The sequence below is a fragment of the Crocodylus siamensis genome, chromosome 1 (assembly GCF_052110815.1).
Source record: "Crocodylus siamensis isolate JL-2025a chromosome 1, ASM5211081v1, whole genome shotgun sequence".
Taxonomy (NCBI): domain Eukaryota; kingdom Metazoa; phylum Chordata; order Crocodylia; family Crocodylidae; genus Crocodylus; species Crocodylus siamensis.
In genome coordinates, this window is record NC_143395.1 from 405,968,503 (window position 1) to 405,991,402 (window position 22,900).

General features: G+C 44.7%; 1 protein-coding gene across 2 annotated transcripts in view; it reads right to left on the bottom strand.

Moving 5' to 3' along the window:
- The window catches only part of TMEM135 (transmembrane protein 135), a 346,955-nt gene extending 337,827 nt beyond the window's left edge, over nt 1–9,128 (bottom strand). Inside the window, exon 1 of one of the 2 annotated variants that reach the window (XM_090030607.1) lies at nt 8,860–9,128. In XM_090030607.1, coding sequence (XP_089886733.1) covers nt 8,860–9,000 — 141 coding nt within the window. In that variant the 5' untranslated portion in view covers nt 9,001–9,128. The remainder of the gene's footprint in view (nt 1–8,859) is intronic. The other variant, XM_090030608.1, reaches the window with a different exon arrangement.
- Nucleotides 9,129–22,900: the final 13,772 nt, after the last annotated feature.

Here is a 22,900-nt window from a genome sequence, read left to right on the forward strand (position 1 = left end):
ATGCTAGGCCAGTTACCACCTGGTGAAAGGTGGGTCAGGGTGCCTTAACCCCTAGCCCCCACAACTGGGTGGTTTCCCCACTTTGTAGGGTCTGGAAGGTGGAACCCCAGAGAGAGATCATGGAAACCGAAACCTTTCTGATGACACCAGCACCATAGTCTTCGGTTCACTACCTCGATCCTCCTCTCCCTCCTCAGCCCATAGCCTGAGACTGGGAGGATCAGAGAGAAAACCACCTGCACCCCCAACCCTTTAAGCCCTGCTCCCAAATCCCTGTCGCACTTCATGACCCAGCTGGGAGTGCTCCAAGCTGTGTCATTTGTGCCCACGTGGATAAGGAGCATAGGGTAGTGGACCGGAGGAGCTCAGGGACCTTCTCCACAATGTCTCGGATATGGACTCCCGCATTAAAGAGCCAAGCACCCAGCCTGCTAGAACAGACACTGTAGTGTCCCAACAGAATCCATAAGCCACTTAGTCATCTATTTCACTATACAGGTTTCCCTTGAAACGTTCCAAGACCTCGGCTGTACTGACCCCCTCAACTGTATTGAGATGGCATCATGCCACTCCTGGGGCAGCTGCAGTTCCAGAAGTACGTGCATGAGCTGCCCTGAGCAGCGGCCGCAAGCCAGGCGGCTTCATGGCTTACAGCTCCTGCTGATGGGGCCAGCCCAGGCTGGGCTGCAGAGGCTGGCACTGCAGCCCAGCTTGGGCATCACCACCCAGCTCAGCCCCCCAAAATTATTTTTTCTTCCTCTACCTATGGTATCACTCCCACAGTGCACCAAGCAAACCATCTGACTGCGGGCTTCCACCATGCTGACTGCATAAGAGTGAATTTACCTCGCATATAATTAATTTTTGGTATAAAAAGGGTCATCACATAAGAGTGAATTCACACATACAGAACCCACATAAAGCAAGGGAAACCTGTATTAGTACATGTTCCGTTTCCAGTATTCAAGCACCAAGAAATGATATGTAATAGTCATGCTCTGTACATCAGTAACAGTTTACAAGCAGATATTAAAGGCTCTTCAATTTAGTTATTCAGTCTAAATCTCTGCAACAATTAAGTTACATTTTTTAAAAATAGTATTTGTATAAGCTAATGCCTGCCAGCACTATGCAAAAATAATTTCAGCTACTACCATTCTAACATCTAACTAGAGCCATTTGGCAAAAAAATAAAAAAAAGAAAGACAGGGTGGCAAGATCAGGACTAGTGCAAACAGGTCAGTGAGTTTTCAACAAGTTTGGGCATGCTTTTAATAAGAACACCAGGAATGACACCTGCCTTCCTGAAATCCTACTCTCACATTGCACTTTCAGAGTTAACTTCAGCTTTCAAGATAATCACTAGCTACAAGAGCAATTAAAAAAAATCTAACCATCCAGGATTATTCATGGAAAATGAACACCACTTCAGCAATCAACAAGCTCACCACGGCCAATGGTACTAGTCAACTCAGATTCCTTAGATGATCAAGTAAGCAGCAAGATGGAGCACCTAAAAAAAATGCCCACTATTTCGGGGATGGTTTTTGAACTCCTTTGATTGGCTGGAATCAGCTCAATCTGTCAACAGACAGACAGTTGTTGTCGCTCTCCCCCTGTAGAGTGCCTCCTCATTTATAGATGAGACCCTTCAGAACTACGGGAAGGCCGCAGCTGCTTCAAAAACTCCCTAGCCTTTTCAAAATTATAAATGTGCGCCTTAATGTCATTTTAAAGCTCTAAGGGTCAGACTACAATGGGACTTAGAGAAGCAATAGCCACACCTTAACTTTCCAGTGTCCCAGTCTTGTCTTGGAAATCACAAACCTGACTTAGGGAATTTAAATGCCTACATAATGCAATGGAGAGTCAGATGCCTAAAAGTGGGAATTAAAATAGGATCACTGAGCAGTGGGACACTTCTGCTAAACACTAGGAAACACTGAAGAGAGGAATGTCCCTGAAGTTGTGCCTCCCCTCTAGACACATCTGCCCCCCTGGCAAACCTGAGTTAGGTGCTTTTGTGAGATGAGGAATCACAGCCCAAAATTATCTTATGAACTTAAGTGTTTATATCACCCATTTGGATACAAAACACCAGCTCACATTCTTCTTGCAAGACATAGTTGAAAGAAAAGGAAGTGACGCAGCTTTCCTTTTACATAACTCACTACCGAGCAGATAAAGTTCTTGGTCAAAGTGAGAGATTTAGGTTCAACATCCTCTTCAGCCTGAAAGGACTCAAACTCGCATCTCCCACCTCTAACCACCAAGCTAGAAGCTGGGGGAAGAGACAGATGCACCATGCCTCCTGCTGATGGTGTGCCATGTTGCAGAAAAGAATACAAAATTCACAAGGGCAGAAAGGAGCAAGCAAACTTCAACAGGAGGGATGGAAATTTCCCTCAATCTGCCCTTGCCTGTAGCCCACTGGTAGAGACCTAAAGTGTGGTTTTGTTCCTCACCAAGTCAGGCAGACATTGACCACAAGTCTCCCACTTCCTGGAGAGCAGCCACTGTGCTCTGCTTCATGCTGAACTCAAGGCTGTTGGTGCATGTTGGATGTGCTCGGAATGTGCCTATCAGATCAGAGCCCTGCCTGTGAATCCCAGCCTCACCCACAAGACAAGCACCAAGATGCAGCAGTTCCAGACATGCACAGAAGCAGAACCCTAGATGTCTAGATAAATTTAGTGATGAAAAAAAAACTTTGGTACTGAAGTTGTGCTATGTTCACACATCACTCATTTGGACCTAAGCCTTGAGTTGTACTTGAACCAGATAAAGTCAGGCGCTTAAAGCGCTTTACAAATATTAATTATGTTTGAAGCCAGCACCACAAGTTTGAAATTGTAAGGATTAATTGTCACAGTGACTCAGCTGAATAAAGACTCCCTAAATTAATTCTTCAGGATGTGTTAATGAATAGACACACTATTAAGTTCATAAATGCTCCTTTACTGAACCAATCTGAAATCAAAAGAAATCATCCAGATCCACTTAATATACAGCTGAGAAAAATTACTGAAGTAAATCTTAAAAATGCTTGTGATCTGTTTAATGACACCTATTTCCTAGCACTAAAAAGAAATGCTACAATAGTGAATGAGGTTACAACAAAAAATAATATTAGGTCCATAAGTGAACATTAGGTCTGACTCATGAAAAATTACACATCTGATTTAGTTAGTCTTACACAGTTCATCTCTACCCTGCCTTCTGCCTGACTTCAGACTAAATACACCTCTCCCAGATCCATAATTCAGTTTACTTCTTCAAAATTCAGCATACTGTACATTTGAATGTAATACAAGCTTCTGTTATAAAAATGCCAGAAAATTGTGAAGTTTGGTTACACTGAGCTTCACCATCAACTTTAAAGCTATCCCTCAATCAAACTGAATCATGTGACCCACCTTTTCCCATCCATATCCATATCCTATAGCTCACAATAAGGTCCATCATATCATTCTTCATGAACACGACATTAAGACATATACCGTGCCCATCTCCCAACCTTCTAAGAATAAGTATGCACACTACTTGTTTCTCCTGGACTTGTTTGTATTTACCAAGAAGTAAGAGAAGAAAGGGGGTGAAGAAGGGCTGGAACACAGGCTTGAGCAGAAAAATCCAGGACCTGTACTCTTTGTACGTGATTGCTTTATAAAAGCCAGAGGCCTCGGCGTGAAACATAAACACAGTCTGTTTTCAGACTCCTCAGAAAGGGTGGCCAAATCCACACTGATTTGGGGAAATTTTGGGCATTCTAAAAAATAACTTTTAGAATAAAGGAAATCCAGTAACTCAGCTCCAAAAATGCACAGCTAACTACTGGAACACATGTTTCATGAATGACCTACTGGAAAAACATTCAAAATCCCTTTCTGCCAACACAGAGCAAAGGTGCAGCTCTGAGAGCAGTGGCTGGACATTTAGCTATAGTAGGTACCTGGATTCCTAACTACCATCTTCTTCATACCAGGAAGCTAGTTTGAGAATGGTGTAGAAGTGTCCAAAGCCACCCCCCAATCCTGTGACTACAGGACTAAAACAACTGGACGCCGTACTTCAAGAGGGATGTGGACAACATGGAGAGGGTCCAGAGGAGGCCACTCGCATGATCGGGGGCAGCAGGGCAGGCCCTATGAGGAGAGGCTACGGGACCTGAACCTGTTCAGCCTCCACAAGAGAAGGCTAAGGAGGGATCTAGTGGCCTGTTACAAACTAGTCAGGGGGGATCAGCAGGCATTGGGGAAGTCACTGCTCCCCCAAGCACTGCCAGAAGTGACCAGAAATAACGGTCACAAGCTGGCAGAGGGGAGATTCAAGCTAGACATCAGGAGGCGCTACTTCACGGTCAGGGCGGCTAGGATCTGGAACCAACTTCCAAGGGAAATGGTGCTAGCTCCTACCGTGGGGTCTTTAAGAGGGGCTAGATGAACGCTTTGCTGGGGTCATTTGACCCCAGTACTCTTTCCTGCCATGGCAGGGGGTCGGACTCAGGTCCCTTCCGACCCTACAAACTATGAAACTGGGTTTTCATTTGATTTAAGTAGATCAGATACCAGTTTTGAAAATCCCCTTCTACTTGAGTCTGTTTGGCATCCCAAAAGCATTTTATACCTATACAATTTTTTTTTTAAAATAAATTATCTCAGGACCTACTGAGAATTGCCAACTGAACAAATAAAGACACTGCAGTTAGCATGCTGCTTATTTATTTTTACTGAATTACAGGTGAAAGGCAGTTATTTATGATAACACTTTGACATGTTTACTGAGTCAGGTACAAAGCTCCTTCTAAAAAAAAATCAATTCTGACAGGCTTACTCAATCTCTAAAATACATTATACAACTGCCAAACACATTTTGTACAAGCAACTAGCCAAAACTGGAACCAATATAAAGAAAGAACCCTAAGGTTGCAGATTAACTTTACTAGAAGTACTTTTAAGCACATGTCATGATTATGTAAAAAAAAAAAAGTCTCAGGGGGCTGCTTAACAAACAAAGGCTATTTAGGCTATTTGATGAAAGCAAACATCTCATTCACAAGTCATTTTCACCAAACAGTGGCATCATTTGTTTGGCTCTATCTGTGTCATAATTAACAGAAAGGTGGCCAAACATTTCAGACTCTGAACCACAGCAGTCCCTAAACCTGTTCACCTCTGCACCCACAAGCCTCTGGCCCTTTGCTCTCTCCTTGTCTACTCATTCTAATTCACTTCCACAAAAAGTTTGGGAGAGGAAATAGTTAACACTTTCCAAAGTTTGACTTGTGGCAAGAGGAGCAAACAGACAGAGGCAATTACATGCCTAGCAAAGAACAATGCAGCAGTGTAGCTTGGATGTGGAGGGCCAGATGTGTTCATTTCTACTGCTGTGAAAAGGACCTGGTCCAAGAAGTAATGGAAAGGACCCTTTGACCACCCACTGATAAAACTACAAGGATGAAGTAGAAGCTGGCAAACACACGTAACAGAAAGAACTTAAAGGGGGAATAAACTAAATACAGATTTGGTGTTTTATATTTAGTGCTGCAAGACCTTCAAACAGAAATGCCAGTCCTGTGGATGCTTATACATCTGATTCTCTTAACCCACATGAGCCATCTACCCATCCGGAGCTAGACTGCTCTCAGTGGAACTAGTCTGTTAGCCTGTAGACAGGAGCTAGACCAGGGTGGTCAAAATGCAGCCTGCCAGGCCATTCCATCTGGCCCACAGGGCCCCTAAAAAATTTAGAAAATTAATATTTAGCTGCCCCTGGCTGCCTATCATGTGGCCCTTGACGGCTTGCCAAAACTCAGTAAACCTGAAACACGCCTGAAATAATTGCCCACCCCCTGAGCTAGACCGTCTACCCATCTGGAGCTAAGCTGTTCTCAGTGGTGGCAGATGACACAACAAGGAGCAATAGTTTCAAGTTGCAGCAAGGGAAGTTTAGGTTAGATATAAGGAAGAATTTTCTCACTAGAAGGGTAGTAAAACACTGGAACAGGTTACCTAGAGAGGTGCTGGAAGCTCCATCCTTGGAGGTTTTTAAGACCCAGCTAGACAAAGCCTTGGCTGGGGTGATCTAGTTGGTTTGACCCACGCTCAAAGCAGGACCATACCCATTTCAGTTGTTCTCAACCTTTTTTATTCCAGGACCCATTTATAAACATCAATGGCCAGTCCAGACACAGTGCCCCTCACTCTTGACCCGCTGCACCCCCCCACCCACCCCTAGCCTCCCAGTGTGTGGGATGGGGGGCAAGCAGCCCCTTGCAGGCTGGAACTCTGTCAATCTGCAAGGGAAAAGCCACAGTTTCCCACATTTTTCTCCTTTAAAAGAGAATCCATTTTTAAAGTTTGTTGATCCATTTTTAAGGTCTGTTCGCAACCCTTACATATATTCTTACAACCTTGAGGCTGAGAAACGCTGGACTAGATGACCCCCTGAGGTCCCTCCCAACTCTAATTTTCTATGGTTCTATACCCTTTTGAAGTGATGGAGATCACTCACGTAAGCAAAGTCCAGCAAGGTAAATAAAAGAAAGTCTACGGAAGAGCTGGTGCCCAAATTTTCTGTGTCTGAATTTTCCTTCAGCGAGTGAGTCCAGGTGTACCTGACAAGTCTTCCTTATTTGGGGTGTTGGTTGTAACTGTGCTGGTCTAAGGACACAGGCAGACAAGGATATTACACCTGCACCTCCAGAAATGTAATGCATCTCATGCAGTACACTACATGCCCTAATGGAAAATATGTAGGAAAAACCAAACAACTGCACACCAGAATGAATGCACACCAAAAATCTATCAAAGAGAAAAATACCCAGTTACCTGTGGGTGCACACTTCTCACAAGGCAACCACGCTCTCTCCAACCTCTTAGTTCTAATCCTCAAAGGGAATTTACAAAACACCTTTCATAGATCAGCCTATACACTTCACTTGATAAATCTACTGGAAACAAAAACATCATGGACTAAATACAGACATTGGATTTGTGGCACACTACAACTTGCCTGCCATCCAATAACCCAAGGTAACCTGCCTGCCATCCAATAACCCCAGGTAACTTCTCTACTTTTTACCAGCTACATTCTATAACCAGGTCAACATTCCCCCCACCTACCATCTCCTATCACCTCTGATCGGCACTGCCACACATTTGCATTTTTACAGACCTGCATTTTGCATACTAGCTTAAGCGTCTGTTCCACCCAGGAGAGCACAAAAACACCAGCAGATTCTCCCTATGCCTGAAGAAGGGTGTTTGTGCCCAAAAGCTTGCAAAGGACAATGTTTCCAACGATTTAGCTGGCCTAATGAAAGATAACCTCATCTGTCTTATTTGGGGTTCACTGAAGATGATAAAGTTTCTCATTTGCAAGGAAAAGCAATCAGGGCTCATAATAGAGGTGGTATCATTTGCAAAGAAGGATTTGCCAAGTCTTTTGAACAGTTATTTTTCAAAAGAGCTTAAGCAGTTTACAAAAACACTTCAGTTGGAACTGGGCACCTTAGCTGCTTAGGTGCCTTTGAAAGGTTTGAATGTCTGGAGTTTGTCGTGTCACTGTTACAAATGCAGGTTTCTACTGACCCCAATGGGACCTTCATATATGCTAGTGACAGAATTATCAAGACCCTCCATTGCTTTGTTTCCTTTCATGCAATCTGCCACAACAGCAAAGGAGCTTGTCAACATCAGCCTCCCTCCTCCCAAAGGAAACCAGCACTGCTTTCCTAGTCATTTGAAGAAAATCTCTCACCAAGCCTCACAAACCGCTGCTGGGAAGGCAGTGCCCTGTAAAGGAGATACAATTTCAGTTGGAATATTTTCCCTGGAGCCCATAGTTAAGATGCAGCCCTTTACAAATCACATAATCGGGAGCAGGAAGAGGCACACTTAAAAGCAGGAATATAAATGTTTGAAAAGAAGGAAGTGAGGGCATGTCTCAGCAGAAAGCAAATAACTGTACTCAGAGGTGAACAGCAGATGCCTCCCAAGGTAGAGGAGGGGTGCAAGAGGACATCTCAAGTCAGACTAGAGGGAGGACACATGCCCGATGCCTCCAAAAGATGCACAGGGTGGGAGATGGTGTGGAGGGGGTAGAAGTAGGATGCTCATCCCAGATAAGAGGAAACAACGTGACAGCAAAAGGCATCCCAGATGCTTCCTGGCTTAGCACAAGCCCTCCACCTGCACTTCTGGATCGCAGCCCCAGCACCCCTCAGCCACCCCACCCACAGGCCCCTAAACGGCATCACACCCCGCCCCCACTGCCTACCTCATGAGGTTCCCCCGCCACACTCACCAGGTCAGGGATGCCCTGTGGCCCAGGGGCCTGCACCTGCCTTCCTATAACACCCAACCCCGACCACAGCTTCTCCCCCTCTGCCCCGAACTTCTGCACCCTTCCTCATCCACCCATCCCCTCCTCCCTGCACCACCCCACCACTCCTCCATACTCACAGCCCTCAGGCCCTCTCCCTGCCCTGCTCCAGCCCATCACCCCTCCAACCCCCCCCCTGCCCTGCCCCAAAAACCCTTCCATCACCCCTTCCCCTCCCTACTGTCCCCCCACTTTGCTCCCAACCTTCCCTCCATCACCCCACGCCCCTCCCGACCCCAGACCCCTATATCCTTTCCTGCCCCCCCCTGCCCCCCTACTCTGGTCCCCAGTCCTCCAACAACCTCTCCCTGCCCTGCCCCCCAGCCCCCTTCATCACCCCCACCCCCTGCCCCAGCCCCTCCTACTCTCACCCCATCCCCATCCAGGTATTATTATAATCCAGGTATTATTCAGGAGAGGCCCCCTCCCCTTCCATCCCCATCCGCATCCCCTCCTGCCCCACCCCCAGCTCACCAGGTAGAGGGTGCCATAGATGCGCAGGGACTCCGCCAGGGCCCCGTGCGTGATGTGCAGGAAGGCGCGGGTGCAGCGCGGCTCCCAGGTGTGCCCCAGCTCGTAGCAGCCGTGGGGGATGGACTTGCTCAGCGCCGCCATCTTGCCGCGCTGGGGGAGGGGCCGCGTCGCGCCGATGCAGGAGAAAGGTCGCGCGGGGCAGCGCTCTCCCCTCCCCCCACCCCGCCGGGGTCACTCGCGGGCAAACAGCCGCCGCCGGCTCGCGTGAGCCCCGCAGCCAATGGGCGCCCGCGGGGGCGGAGTCAGCCCCACACGCGTCTCCCGGGGAGGGGGAGGGGAGTGCGCGCGCAGCGGGGAGTCTCGCCTCGCCTCGGCTGCGGCCGTTGTTTACACTGGTCCCTAATGACGGGGGCCGGGCCGGGCCCGCCCTGAAACCCCACAGGGAAGTGCAACACCATGGTGTGTGCTGGGGGAAAAAAGGGTATCATACACTGAAATAACGTGCGAATAAGTCTTCTTACTTACTTCCCGGACGTGGGCAGCGAGTGAGCAGGTCGTCAACTTCGAAGCGTTTCCTTCTTTGGACGTACGATAACAAAAACACAAAAAACCAAGAATGCTGGGTTCCAGCATGACACCTTGTGTTAGACCGACTGGGAAATCACGAGAAAATCGTCCTTTTCCGCAAGCTTTCGGGAGCTGTGTGCTGAGTCGGTCCTGAGGAAGCGCTGACGCCGGCCCGAAAGTCAGCTGGGATCATGTCCCTCAGCGCCACTAGGAGAGTTTGACGCGTGCCCGGATCAATTGGCTGCCTCCAAAACGATTTGAGCCTTTGCACTCTTATTGGGTGTACGTTGTGCAAAGGTTGACATTATTGTGCAAATATGGGCGTTGTTGTACACCCGGTGGCACATCCCCTCCTGCCCCCAGCGGGGCTTCCTCCAGCTCGGACCCACAGGCAGGGTGGCCATCCTAGAGGACAGTCCAGTTGTCCTCTATTGATATGAAACAGGATGCCTTTATGTCCCCTATTTTTCTCTTCAAGAGAAAAATAGGGGACATAAAGGCATGCGGTTTTGTATTTTCTTGAAGAGAAATGTAGGGGGCATAAAGGCATTCAGTTTCAGATCAACAGAGGACAGAGTAGCAGAAAACCACAATGTCCTCTAGGATGGCCCCCCTGCCCACAGGCAGCACAGCCTCCTGTTTGGGAGTCGGGTAGAGGGGAGTGTTTTTGTTGCTGAACCCCAGGCCTCAGTGCTTCTGCCAGGCATTTGCAAAAAAGGGGAGGAATTCGGCCCCCTGGGGCTGAGCGGGAGAGGGAGGGAGCTGCTTCTCTTCACTGGTTTCCTTGCCTGAATCATCAGTGACGGGAGGTGGGAGATGGGCAGGTGGAGCAGGGGCCCCTCACTAGGGTAATTCACATTGGGTGAAGCCCCGTCTTGGGCCTGTCTGGTGGTTAAACCACTTGGCAGGTGTGAGGTAAAGGAGGAAACCCACCCCACCCCTGCTATTAAATTGGCAAGGAATGTTCCCTCTAGAATAGGTCACCTCTCAGGATCACAGGAACCATTTTACCTAAGAAAAAAAAAGAAAATCCCTTTAGTGGCACCCCTGTCCCTCCTGCTTGCTTCCAGGGGCACCCATGGGCCTTTCTGTAATCAGGTGTCTCATGGTTACACTGTCAGAGAAGAACCTCAACTGATCGACCTTCTTATGGAGCCTTTTGGACATGTTTCTTATGCAGGTGCCTGCAGCAGTAGAGGACTGGGAGGCTCTTCTCTCCAGCCACCTTCAAGCCCCCTCTGCAGGGTGCAGCGTGTTGCAAGTGACGTGCAACACTAGTGCAAGAGTGATGTTGTAGTCGTGATGGTCCAGGTATTATTCAAGAGGTAAGGATTTCTTAGGGCCAATTTTTATTGGACCAACCACGTCATTGGTATCAAGTTGGACCAGCTTTCAAACATAAGACAGGTCTGACCTAAGAAAAAATGTCTTACATTAGGAAGCTGGTCTAACTATATCAGTGACAAAATTGGGCCAATAAAAGCAATCACCCTAAGAAACCCTTGCCTCTGAAGAGCAACAGCATTCTTCACTTGGCTCTCTGTGCAGAAGTCAAGTAAGTCTAGGAGGACCATAGCAAGAACTGTGTAAACAGAAAGCATGCCCCTAGGCCAGATGGGAAGAAAAGTACCCTCTAACTGAAATAAATCTGAACGATCGGCACAAATTCAACGTCCCAGGCCAAGTATGGATTTGGGACAGTTGCAGAGTGAGAAAAGAATTCCTCCAGTCTGCTTCCAGGAGCTCTCCTCTCTCGTATTCAACAAGTTTGCCAATAGTTTGTGCTCTCCCAGCTTATTTGAGCAAACTTCTCAATTTATCTAGCACCAGCCTCTCTCTTCCTTCCAGCAATTTTGCTGTTGATACAAGAGCACTTAATGCCACAGCTCCTGCCATTTGGAAAAATTTTCTTCTTTGTTCCTAATATTTTTAGTACTCAGATAGACTGCTTGCATTTGCAACTGCCCTACTGCATGTCAGAACAGATGTGGTTCTCTCTTAAGGGTGACCCACACAATCAATGTGGTTTGATAACCCGTGTACTACAGCAGTTTTCAGTACTTAGTATGTTTTGTTTAGTTACTATTCCCCATTTTTTTCCCATTATCAGTGAACTGCCAATTTTGTTCTGAAAATGTAAAACCATCTTATAGGAGATGTCAGGGGGAAAGGGATGCTTCCATTTCCATTAGGAAGCTGTCAATGCTTTTAGCACCAATAAAGCAGAGAAGGCATTTTTGATTAATGAAAAAAACCCCCAACCCTTAATGTTAAAATGATTGGCAGTGAAATACCAGATAGTTTTAATACTGAAATTTGCATATTTCAGTTTCCCAGTTAGCAGCTCCTGGAGATGAATGGGATACTTCACAGCAGTCACTACTGATACACCTTTAGGCTAGGTCTCCGCTACAAGCCCTTTGCCAGTGTAGGTGTACCAGTACCTATCTGCCCAGAAAAATACTCTGCTGACAGGAACAGCTGCACACCTGTCACACCCCGACGGGATGGAGCTATAAGCCAGAAGCTCATTTCTCTCTTTATCCCCTCAACGAGACTACCATGAGCCTTCCATGTATTAGCAAAGCCACACCTACCTGCAGCGTGTGCTTTTTCAGGCAGTGTAATACAAGTCTTATTACCCCAACACAAATTGGAACCTCTGTACACAGTGCTTAGATGTTGGCTCTTTGACATCTTTGGGTTTTTCCCCTCCTCCTAAATAAGCCCAGCTGGGAGATACTTACTCCATTGTAGGACAGCTTACATGACATGTTGCTTATGTGGAATTAGCTTATCACAACAAAACTGCATTTTTGCCAGCTTACCATAGTCCAGTTACCACTGAATAATATCAAAGTGACACAGACAAAAGTGCAGTTTTGTTACACTTGCAAAAGACACAGGAGCTTTAGTTCTGGTAACAAATCTCATGTCTAATACCAGTGACAGTTTCTACCACAGACCTGGCTTCAGGGCTTGTCCACATGGGAAAGTTCTACCAATATGCATTAAGGTGCATGTTTAAGCTGAAATATTTGGATAAAGCTGTGTGTGGACCCTCTTTACTTCAGCACAAGACCATTTTTCCAGTTTAGCTTAACTCATTTTGGAAGGGATTTACATTAAATTGAAAAAAAGTCATACAGGAATGTGAAAAAAGTAACAGACATTTACTTTTTGCATTTTCTCCCTCCCAACAATTTGGGAGAGGCCCTCCCTAGATGATATTCCAGTGCTGCCCCCCGTGGAAATGGCAAGCCCTTACCTTGATTCCAGTCCTGTGTTACAAGCAGCCAAGACTGCAGTTGGGTGTACAGCTTTGAAGTGCAGTTGGCACGTTCCCAAGCATGCTGACCTAGGTGGGAATGGATCAGCCTGCTTCTGTGTCCAGCCTGGCATTGGTACTGAGTGCATTGTCTAGCACTGTGATAAAAGACTGTTGAGGGAAGGAAAAGCAGGGAGGGATAGAGAAACAAGGTTCAGGCACTGCTTCCCTTCTCAGTCAGGTGCTTTGATTCCGATGCTCTTACAGGCTTATAGGGCTTGATGCTGCCTGCTGTATTGGTTCAACCACCTGGGACTGTGGTACCGCACCTTAGACACCTGCTGCAATGTCCATTGCTTGAAGGCATATATCAAATGAAAGATCTTGCAAAATACAAGAAAGAAGTACAAGTATGTGTAACAAAATGGTCAAATGTGTAGAGACACAAGAAGAAGAAGCAGCTGCCTTCTGTTAAAGGAAGGTTTGAGGCTGGTGATTGTGTGCGTGCTTTCGTGGTCAGTCCCAGGTATGGAAAATAAATGCTTGCTCTATGTAATGAGAAATGAAATAAAACGTCTATGAGGGTGAAGGGGAATCCTGCTACATACACATTGCTCTTATTCACCAGGAGGGTTCATTCAAAGAATGGAAGGGCAAGTTCTCCATTTGTGAACTAGGTGTGTGACAGCTCTTTCCTACATAGAGCTGAGCTGAAGCATTTCTGAAGGGCTACCAACAGACATTGCATTTATCCCTCAATAAACCATTGTATCGCAGGACAAAGGGCAATCATTCACATGTCCATGTCCACTGTTCTGGGATAAAGCCTAAGAAGGTCCACAGGATCAAAGGAAAGTAGGGCTGGAAAGGACTTCACAAGATCATCTAGTCCAGCTCCCAAGCTAGATAAGTGCTAAGGATAAGAAGTAGTAACAGAACAGGTCAATACATGCACAATAACTGAAAGTACACCTGTACTACACAGTAAATATGGTGACTTAGGCTGACTTGAGCATACCGACATCATGCAGGTACAAATTTACGTTACTGCACAGTAACACTGTGTATATGGACTGAGTTGGGACTAACTTTAGTCCTAAGTCTGTCCACACACAGTGGTAAGGCATTTTAACACCTACACGTATAGACGCCAGCCTATTCCCACTTACTGTGCAGTCCCAGGTTATTGAAAGTACATCTGAACGGTTATCCTGGGACCGCATCACTAACTCAATGGCAGACATGCAGCAATGCATTCAGCTGCTTGCCAAAACCTGGTTAGAAAGGTATTATGTATACATGTCAATCCTGGGATAGTTCTGCTTTGGGACAAACAGACGCAACTGGTTCAAGGACAAATGCAGCACCAGCTCCTAGTCTATCAGATCCAATTCTGTGTCCCAAGAGGACATGCTGCAGGTCCATGTGGCTATGAATGTAGAGATGCAGTGCCTGCTACAGACTGCTACGACTGGGGTAACGAAGTAGCAGGCAAGCTTACAATTATCCTCCTTACTAGAGGCCAGGGCACTTTTGAGGGCAGCAGGCTGGCTGGCTGTGGGTTGTGACTGTTGAATCTTCATGTCAAAAGGCATGGGTGGAGGAAAGCTAGTACTTGCTTGCCATGTCATTTGTTCACTCCTCAGTGCTGCTGGCCAGTCTCATCTCCCATAATGACCATGATATCCTTTGTTCCCTTGCAAGCCTGTTTTAGGTCCTGGCCTTACACAAGCACTGCATGCCCACAGTTATCTCTGCACTGCCAAACCGCTGTGATAATATTGAATTTGATCTCAGTTAACTTTTTTTTCCTCAGGGCTTCCTGCATTTTTGTGTTCCCTCATAGCAAATCAAGAATCTTTCAGCAGATTCAAATGCACAAGCAATAAATATGCATCCTCAAAGAAGTAGGGCCTAGTGTTCTTGCAGGAGGGCAACACAGGCTGCCTTGTCTTGAGTGCCAGAGCAAGAAGAGGAAGAATCTAAATGCTTGCAGAACTTGAAGTAGAAAGTGGTTGCTGTAAGTCCAGGGCAATACAGGCCAGATGGGTGAACAGGGTTCATGGGAGGGCTCAAAGCAGTGTGGAATTGCAGCAGGCAACCAATGGGCTAACTTGACAGGGGCTGCATGCACACTAATGCCATCCAGAGATACCTTGCCCTTGATAGGAGCCAGGGAAGCTAAGAGCAGATTTCCCCAACTAAGGGCAGATTTACCTTGATTACCTTGAACAGGGGGCTGGACTAGATGACCTGATGAGGTCCCTTCAAGCCCTATTTTCCTATGATCTTATGATTCAGTAAGTTGCATCATGTGTTTACAACTTTTTTCCCTGTAAGATACCTGTGGTTTTCCCAGTATGTTCCATTTGCATTTCCAGGGTCATCTACAGGAATAAAAGTGCCCATACAAAAGTTTATACTGATATACTGTAACTAAATTTAACCTCAAAAGGGTGAAAGTTCCCAGTGATCCACTAGGCTACTACTGTAGTTAAGGCAAACTGGGTTCACTAATAGTTGGCACCCGGGAGATTGCTGTGACCAGTCTTAGGTCTAACCACATCTTACTTTCCAGCTCCTATGACTAGGTATCCATTTACAGCTGCATCAATTTAGAATAGCCAATGCTACAAATCTAAAGTAAGGCAGAACTTGCATGTCTGGATCTTTAGCAAAAGGCCTTATTGTTGCTGCCACCCCACCCCAATGTAGCTATGCCAGTAAAATTATATCAATGTGTCATATAGTTTGCATGGTAGTAAACAAAATAAAGCTTTATGGCCCAGTTCTTTTTGGCTACATCTGGGTTAGCAGCTTGAGAATGCTTCTTTAGCTTGTGCCAGGACTCATATCTCTGGGAGAAGTTGTATCTACCTGGTCATCCTCTAAGGGAGGAGCTGGTAGGGTGAAGCATTTTATGGATCTTTTTAGCATATGGTGCTAGTGCTGTAAAGATCTCTGGCTGGGACCTGTCCCAAGGCATAAGTATTGTAGCTAACTGGAACAAAATTAGGCTGACAAAAGAGATCTGGAGATAAACCAGAAAATGAATTGAACATTATTGGAGGTTTTAAATTCCAAATGTAGGAGTGCCTTTGTTTCTTCCTCCCTAGAAACATTTTTAAACACCAAATCAATCTGAAAGTTTCTTAACTCAGAAGAAATTAAACCATTTCCCTCCCTTCTCTCATGGCACTTTCAGCTTGGGTCCTTCTTTGTTTTTTTTCTATATTGGATTAGATGGTCTACCTCTTTATTATTACCTAGGGTTTTCTTAGTGCCTGCACTAGGTATTTGCATGTGGCTACTCTTGTCTGTACCTAGTAAAAGGTACTATTTCTAGCAGCATTGTTCTACATCTTTCATCTTTCCTTTTTTCCTGTTTCTCTGTTCCTCTTCATTAATTCTTCTGCTATCGTCTTTCTTTTTTTTCTCCCTTGATGTTTGCTCACTTCCCACCTCCCTTGTCTTCCTATTTACCTGCATTTATACAAGCATTGAGATCCTGATTTAAAAGACATGGTATAAGTGCTAAAAACATTGTTATAGGCCAAATTCATCATAGTATATTACTTGACTAAATTCTGTTGAAGGGGGAACTATGCACACACATGCACACTTTAAAAAAACAAACAAACAAACTAATAAGAAAAACTATGGTGCCTTTTTTAGTTACGTTCAGAAGGGGCATAGGGGCATTCTTAGGATAATTGTGAGAAAAAGCATGCTCCACTGGACAGCTTCAGGCCCTCAACAGAGAAAGTCCAGAATTCCACCATATCTGTAACATATCTAGGGACAGTCAACCTCACCTACCTCTGTTTCTTGTCAGGACGCAGGAAAAAAGACAGGTACAATACTATGTCAGCTCTGCAGGAAATGGCCACAAACTGATCATAAAGGAAACAGTTTCTTTCTTGCCTATATCCTGATGGTCTGTAATGCTTGGGAAGGTAATCTAAAATGGCAATCAATGGAAGTTAATTGGACTGTATTTTAAAATATTTTGCTCCAACAGGCACTCTTTAATGCTAACATTTCTGTCTTCACTCTGAAAGTCTTCTAGACTATAAGTTTAAGCCATTTCACTCTCTTTTTTTGTGGCTTCCAATTGTGCCTGTTAGTTGTTCATTTTCTAGCAGGGAATAATCTCAAAATACCCTTGTGTCTGCTGATATTTCAAGGTAAGGGAATTAACTGGCATGTTTCCCATTTTCCAGATGTAATATTTTCCAAAATAAATATAGGGTGAACTGTGGGATAATATCATGTGAACATTTTGATTCACACACTAATATCCTGCAGTTTGTAGCAATCTGGATTTTTTTCCAGAAATACGTTTGTAATATTTCTTACAGAGGTACCAAAAATATTTGTAAAACAAAGTTTTTTTGCCAGCCACACCGATACTGCTGTACAAAGCAAGATATATTGGGCTAAATTTGTAGCTGATGCAACTATGGACTTCAGAGAAATTGCAACACAATTGAATCTGACCAGTTAAGAAGACAGGCTATTGTTCCTGGTGCTAGTAATTAATTCTCCCTCCTAAACACTTGCCATAACTAATAATTAAAAGCTAGATTGAGTCATTTGATTCAATGCTGCATAAAAAGTAAGGGGTGATGGATAGGACCACTATAAAAATAGCTCAGGACAGGAAATGTAACACAGAAAGTAACAATTTTTTCCCAGTTTCCAAGAGGACAGCTTAGGGACAAAGAAGAGCAACCAAATAATGTAACATAAACTTATCAATAGAGGTAAAAAAGAAAGGCAAAGATTTTTTTGTTTAATAGGCATGTATGGCTAGGTTCTTAAATCCATATTTAAATGTCCTAATCAATGCCCTAATTTTCAGGTGAACTTACAAATTAGAACCTGAGAAATTAATAGGAGTCGCTGGGGGCTCAGCACATCTGAAAATCAGGCTATTAGTTTTAGGCTGAATTTTCAAAAAGAATTAGCAATTTCCAGTGCCTTAACTTTAGTACCCCTAACTTGAGACGTTATAAGAGAACTTTATTTTTCAGAAAGTGCTGAGCATCCATTTTTTGAACTGAAGCCTTGTAAAAGGAGTTGGCACTCACACTTGATTTTTTTTTCCTAAAAACTGTATATCATTATCAGGAGCTAGAAAGACTTAAATCAACTATATTTAAGAAAGCCTAGTGCTGACCATCCCTGCTTTTGGGTTTCTTTTCTCTAGAATGTTTTTAAACTAAATGTTATGTGTCTGAAGGGAAGCAAATTAAGAAAAATAGGTGAAACAGCCTGGTAAAACCCTCTATAGAATTGTTTTTAACCTGAAAGACTTCAGAAACAAAAACTCCTTTTTTGACACCCTTGGTTCCTCAAGGTAAGACATTTCTTCTTACATTCCTATTAAATCAGAAAGTCACCAAAGCATAGCAACATCACTCAGCTGCAGTGGAGAAAGCATCAAATATCCTTGAGAAAACTCTGAACAGCACTAAAAGAAAGAACAAATGGTTTATATATGTGGTATTGTTAAGACTCCCAAGTGGCAAAAATATAATAAACAATAGTGAAGGGTGGAATATTTCTTTTGGTTCCACACATAAGATGACCTAACCCACCTCCGGCATGGCTTCACTTTGTGACTTGTAAGCTATTTGATCATTCTGAACTTGTGAAAATAAACACTATTATTCCACTGTTCCTCATCGCAAATTCGTTCATCTTCTGTAAATAGACTGTGAACTATCAAATGAAAATAAATTATAATAAAAGAAAGATTAAAATAAAAATGCAGATGAAACATAAAAACAACACATGGAAAATCTGCATTGAAAATGTAAGTAAGGGAACTGTACATAGCATTGATATACAATTTTGTTTCAGGGAATTCATAGATTCATAGATGCTAGGGTCAGAAGCGACCTCAACAGATTTCATAGATTTCATAGATATCAGGGCTGGAAGGGACCTCGGGAGATCATTGAGTCCAGCCCCCTGCCCAAAGGGCAGGAAGTCAGCTGGGGTCATAGGATCCCAGCAAGATAAGCATCCAATTTACTCTTGAAGGTGTTCAATGTAGGTGCTTGAACCACCTCCGCTGGCAGACTGTTCCAGACCTTGGGGGCTCGGACAGTAAAGAAATTCTTCCTTATGTCCAGCCTGAAACGGTCTTGCAGGAGTTTGTGACTGTTCGACCTCGTCAACCCTTGGGGCACTCTGGTGAACAAACGTTCCCCCAGATCCTGGTGGTCACCCCTGATAAACTCATAGGTGGCCATCAGATCACCCCAGAGCCTGCGCTTTTCCAGGCTAAAGAGTCCCATGTCTCTCAGCCTATCATCATAAGATCTGTTTTCCTGACCTCTGATCATGCGCGTGGCTCTCCTCTGAACTCTCTCAAGTTTCTCCACATCCTTTTTGAATTGTGGAGCCCAAAACTGGACGCAGTACTCCAGCTGCGGCCTCACCAAGGCCGAGTACAAGGAGAGAATGACGTCCTGGGATTTGCTCGAGAAGCATCTATGGATGAAAGCCAACGTTTTGGTCGCTTTACTAGCCGCAGCATCGCATTGCAGGCTCATGTTCATCTTGTGGTCAATGATGACCCCCAAGTCTCTTTCTTCTGTAGTGCTATCCAACGTAGCACTGCCGAGCCTATAAGGATGCTGCAGGTTTTTCCTCCCAAGGTGGAGAACCTTGCATTTTTTGGTGTTAAACGCCATCAGGTTCTCGTCTGCCCATTTGCTGAGCTTGTCCAGGTCAACCTGGATCACCCACCTATCTTCTGGAGTGGATGCTTTGCCCCAAAGTTTAGTGTCATCGGCAAACTTGGCTAGTCCACTTCTGACTCCAATGTCCACATCATTAATGAAGATCATTGAGTCCAACCCCCTGCCTAGACAGCAAAGAGTGCTGGGGTCAAATGACCCCAGCCAGATGCCTATCGAGCCTTCTCTTAAAGACCCCCAAGGCAGGGCAGAGCACCATCTCCCTTGGAAGCCCATGCCAAATTCTGGCTATCTTACCATGAAGAAGTTCTTCCTGATATCTAGCCTAAATCTACTCTCTGTCAGTTTGTGACCATTGTTTCTTGTTACCCCAAGAGATGCCCTGGTGAACGGAGCATCTCCGGCTCCTTGCTGCACCCCCTAATGAATTTGTAAGCCGCCACAAGATCACCTCTCAGCCTTCTTTTGCAAAGGCTGAAGAGGTCCAGGTCCCTTAGTCTCTCCTCATAGAGCTTGACCTGCAAACCCTTAACCATACCCTCTTCTGGACCCTCTTGAGTCTATTAACATCTTCCTTGAAGTATGGCACCCAAAACTGGATGGAGTACTCCAACTCTGTCAGCACTTGAGGGCGAGGGACAGACATTCAAAAAGCCTGAGCCTGAATTGATTCAGTCTTTTAAGGTTAGTCAAAACTGGCTAGGCTGAACTGGTTTGTAACCACATAGATATCCCCTCTGGACTGGAGAGATGCAGGTACATGCCTGTATTGGCTCAGGCTAGAAGTTGGAGGGTGCTAACATAGCTATCCCTTCCCTTCCACAGTGCTGAGCTGAGGCGGGGGATGTGACTAGGCCCTGATAGCATGCTCTGATTAGGGAGGAGTTACTTGCCTCCCCCCACTAGCAAGGGAGCCAGCAGGATGTTACACAGCATTTACTTAAACAGCAGGGAGTTTATACAGTGTTTATCAGCCCATCAAGAAAACAAAAGCCTCTCTCATTAGTTCAAGCTCTTCTTTTAGCTTCAAAAAGCCCTAAATGGACATTGTCCTGTCTGTCTTTGTCCTGTTGTGCCTTACACAGACACCTCTCAGCATTACCTAATATACCACATGCTGGCAATGGCTGTGGGAGAGGGGAGGGAGAAATCCCTGCTTGAGCAGGGAGAGGGGGGAGGCGGGGCACAGGGAGACACTGCTGTGCCTGCTGTCTCTGCCAGAGCTCCAGCCAGAGATCAGAGGGGAGGGGCCAGCCTAGCCCTCTGCAGCAGAGAGCCCCACCCAGGGCTGCAAAGCACCTGGGATGCTGGGGGACTCTGGTTTAAGTTAAACCAGGAAATGTCTGGGACAGACATTGCATAAACTGGTTTGACCCAAATCAGTTAAGTGTGATACTACATTCAACCAGGTTTAAGTCAAGCACATTTTCAGACTGGTTTGTGTGCACTGAACATCTGTTCTGTTACACGTTTAAACCAGTTTCTGATCACTTAAACCGGTTTATGTATAATGTCTGTCCCTAACCAAGGTGTGTGCTCTCATTGAACTTACATGAGTGCTTCTGCTGTTGGAGCCATCATAGTTGAGATCAGGATCTAAGGTTTTAAGATCTAATATTTTTGAAAGAGCCTAAGAAAGATTGGCACTTACAAATATCATAGATTTTGAGAAATAGGCACTTAACTCTTTTAGTCTCCCTTAAAAATCTCATCCTTAAAACATAAAATTAGTACCCATGGAGCATATTTTCTATTGTTTTGCCTTATTCTAAATAAATCTGCAAAGCAGTGTTGTCTCAGGGTGTGAGCATCTAACTGAAAGACAGGAACTCATGAACTATAACTATTCATCTGCTACAGACTCACTGAATGAGCTTGACCAAGTTTCCTAAACACTCTGTAAAAAAGACATTATAATATCTGCCTAACAGGAATGTTCTGACATGCTCGCAAATGTCAAGTGCTGCTATGAATTATTATCGTTAAACAATGTTTGTGATTGGACTTCCATCTGTCTCTGTGAGGGGTTATTCCACAGCCTCCTAGATCTCACTGTCAGAAGGCATGTCTACACGTGCATTAACATGTTTTAGTTAATGCACATTAAATCTAGTACCTCCATTGTGAGGTACTGAGCAAATTCTCATTAGCCTGTCTCAATGTACATTAACTAAAGAGGATGGGCATTTTTACACATGCCAGCACCACAGTGCCAGGCACTTTGAAAAGCGCCCAGTGTTGTGACACTTGCAGATGTATAAGTGGCCTAATACACATCAGTGCTGAGAAAATGGCGGTGATGCGCTTTTGAACTAAAACACATATAAGATGCTTTAGTTCAAAAGCACACCACTACCATATTCTGCGTGCTGACAAGCATTTTGCTACTTATACAATTGCATGCGATGCAATGGCAGATCTCCAGCACATTGTAGGACCAAAAAGTATGTGTATAAATGCCCAATGGTTTATAAGTGACACTTAATGCACATTAGCCTATTTTAATGCACATTAACTAAACAACCCATTTTTACTGGTGCTTAATACACAGTAAAATAAGCTAATGTGCATTGAAGTGCATGTGTAGACATGCCTGGAAGTACTAGATTTAATGGACATTAACTAAAGTGAGTTAATCCACATGTAGACATGCCCAGAAAGTTTTTCCTGATATTTTATTGCATTTGTCACCCAGAGAGCTCACAACATTTTATGCATCTTACAAATGAAGGAGCAAAGAACTTGTGGTTTGAGCTAGAGTCCTACTGTATGTGTATGGGTAGGAGGTTTGGGGGGGAGGGGAATGGTTTCATTTTATTCCACTATCTTTTCATACCATAGAAATACTTCCATGTACATTCTGTGCATGTGCAGTCCTGTTTTATTTAGTGCAGAAAAGGAGTACCAAATTCCTGCTCTGCTTTGTCAAAACTGCTGAGAGACAGTTTTGACCTGGGAAGATGTATTATGAATGAGAATAGCTCTGAGAATCTCAGATATGTGAATAGACGTAAATCTGGGGTTCATGTCTCCAGGACAATAAAGCAACATTTCCCCAGTGGAATATGGCAAAGGGAATTCTATGAGTTCAGGGTTGTACATCTTTCTACTTAATTTTACATGAGAGGTTGGGATACATGCAGGAAACGATTCATCCTGTACTGAATTGTGGAAGACACCAGACTTATCTTTTGAAAGTGGAGGGCAATGTTAGGTAGATAGAGTACAGTGGTGCAGTGGAGTTTATCCACAAAAGGCAATTTTGCACCATTATGTTTGTGGAAACAATAGTGGGATCATTTCTGACTAACAGCAAAAGGTCAGGATCTTAGATGTACTGTCATCTCACCTAATTATCCCTCAACACAAAAGCCGTTGGTTCAGTTTCTAGAAAAAATGAAGTTTTGCCTGAAAGATAGGACTACTATTTACTGAAACCACTTTCAATCAAGGAGTAACTTTCAGAATCCTCTTCTCATTTGTGTTTCCTGGA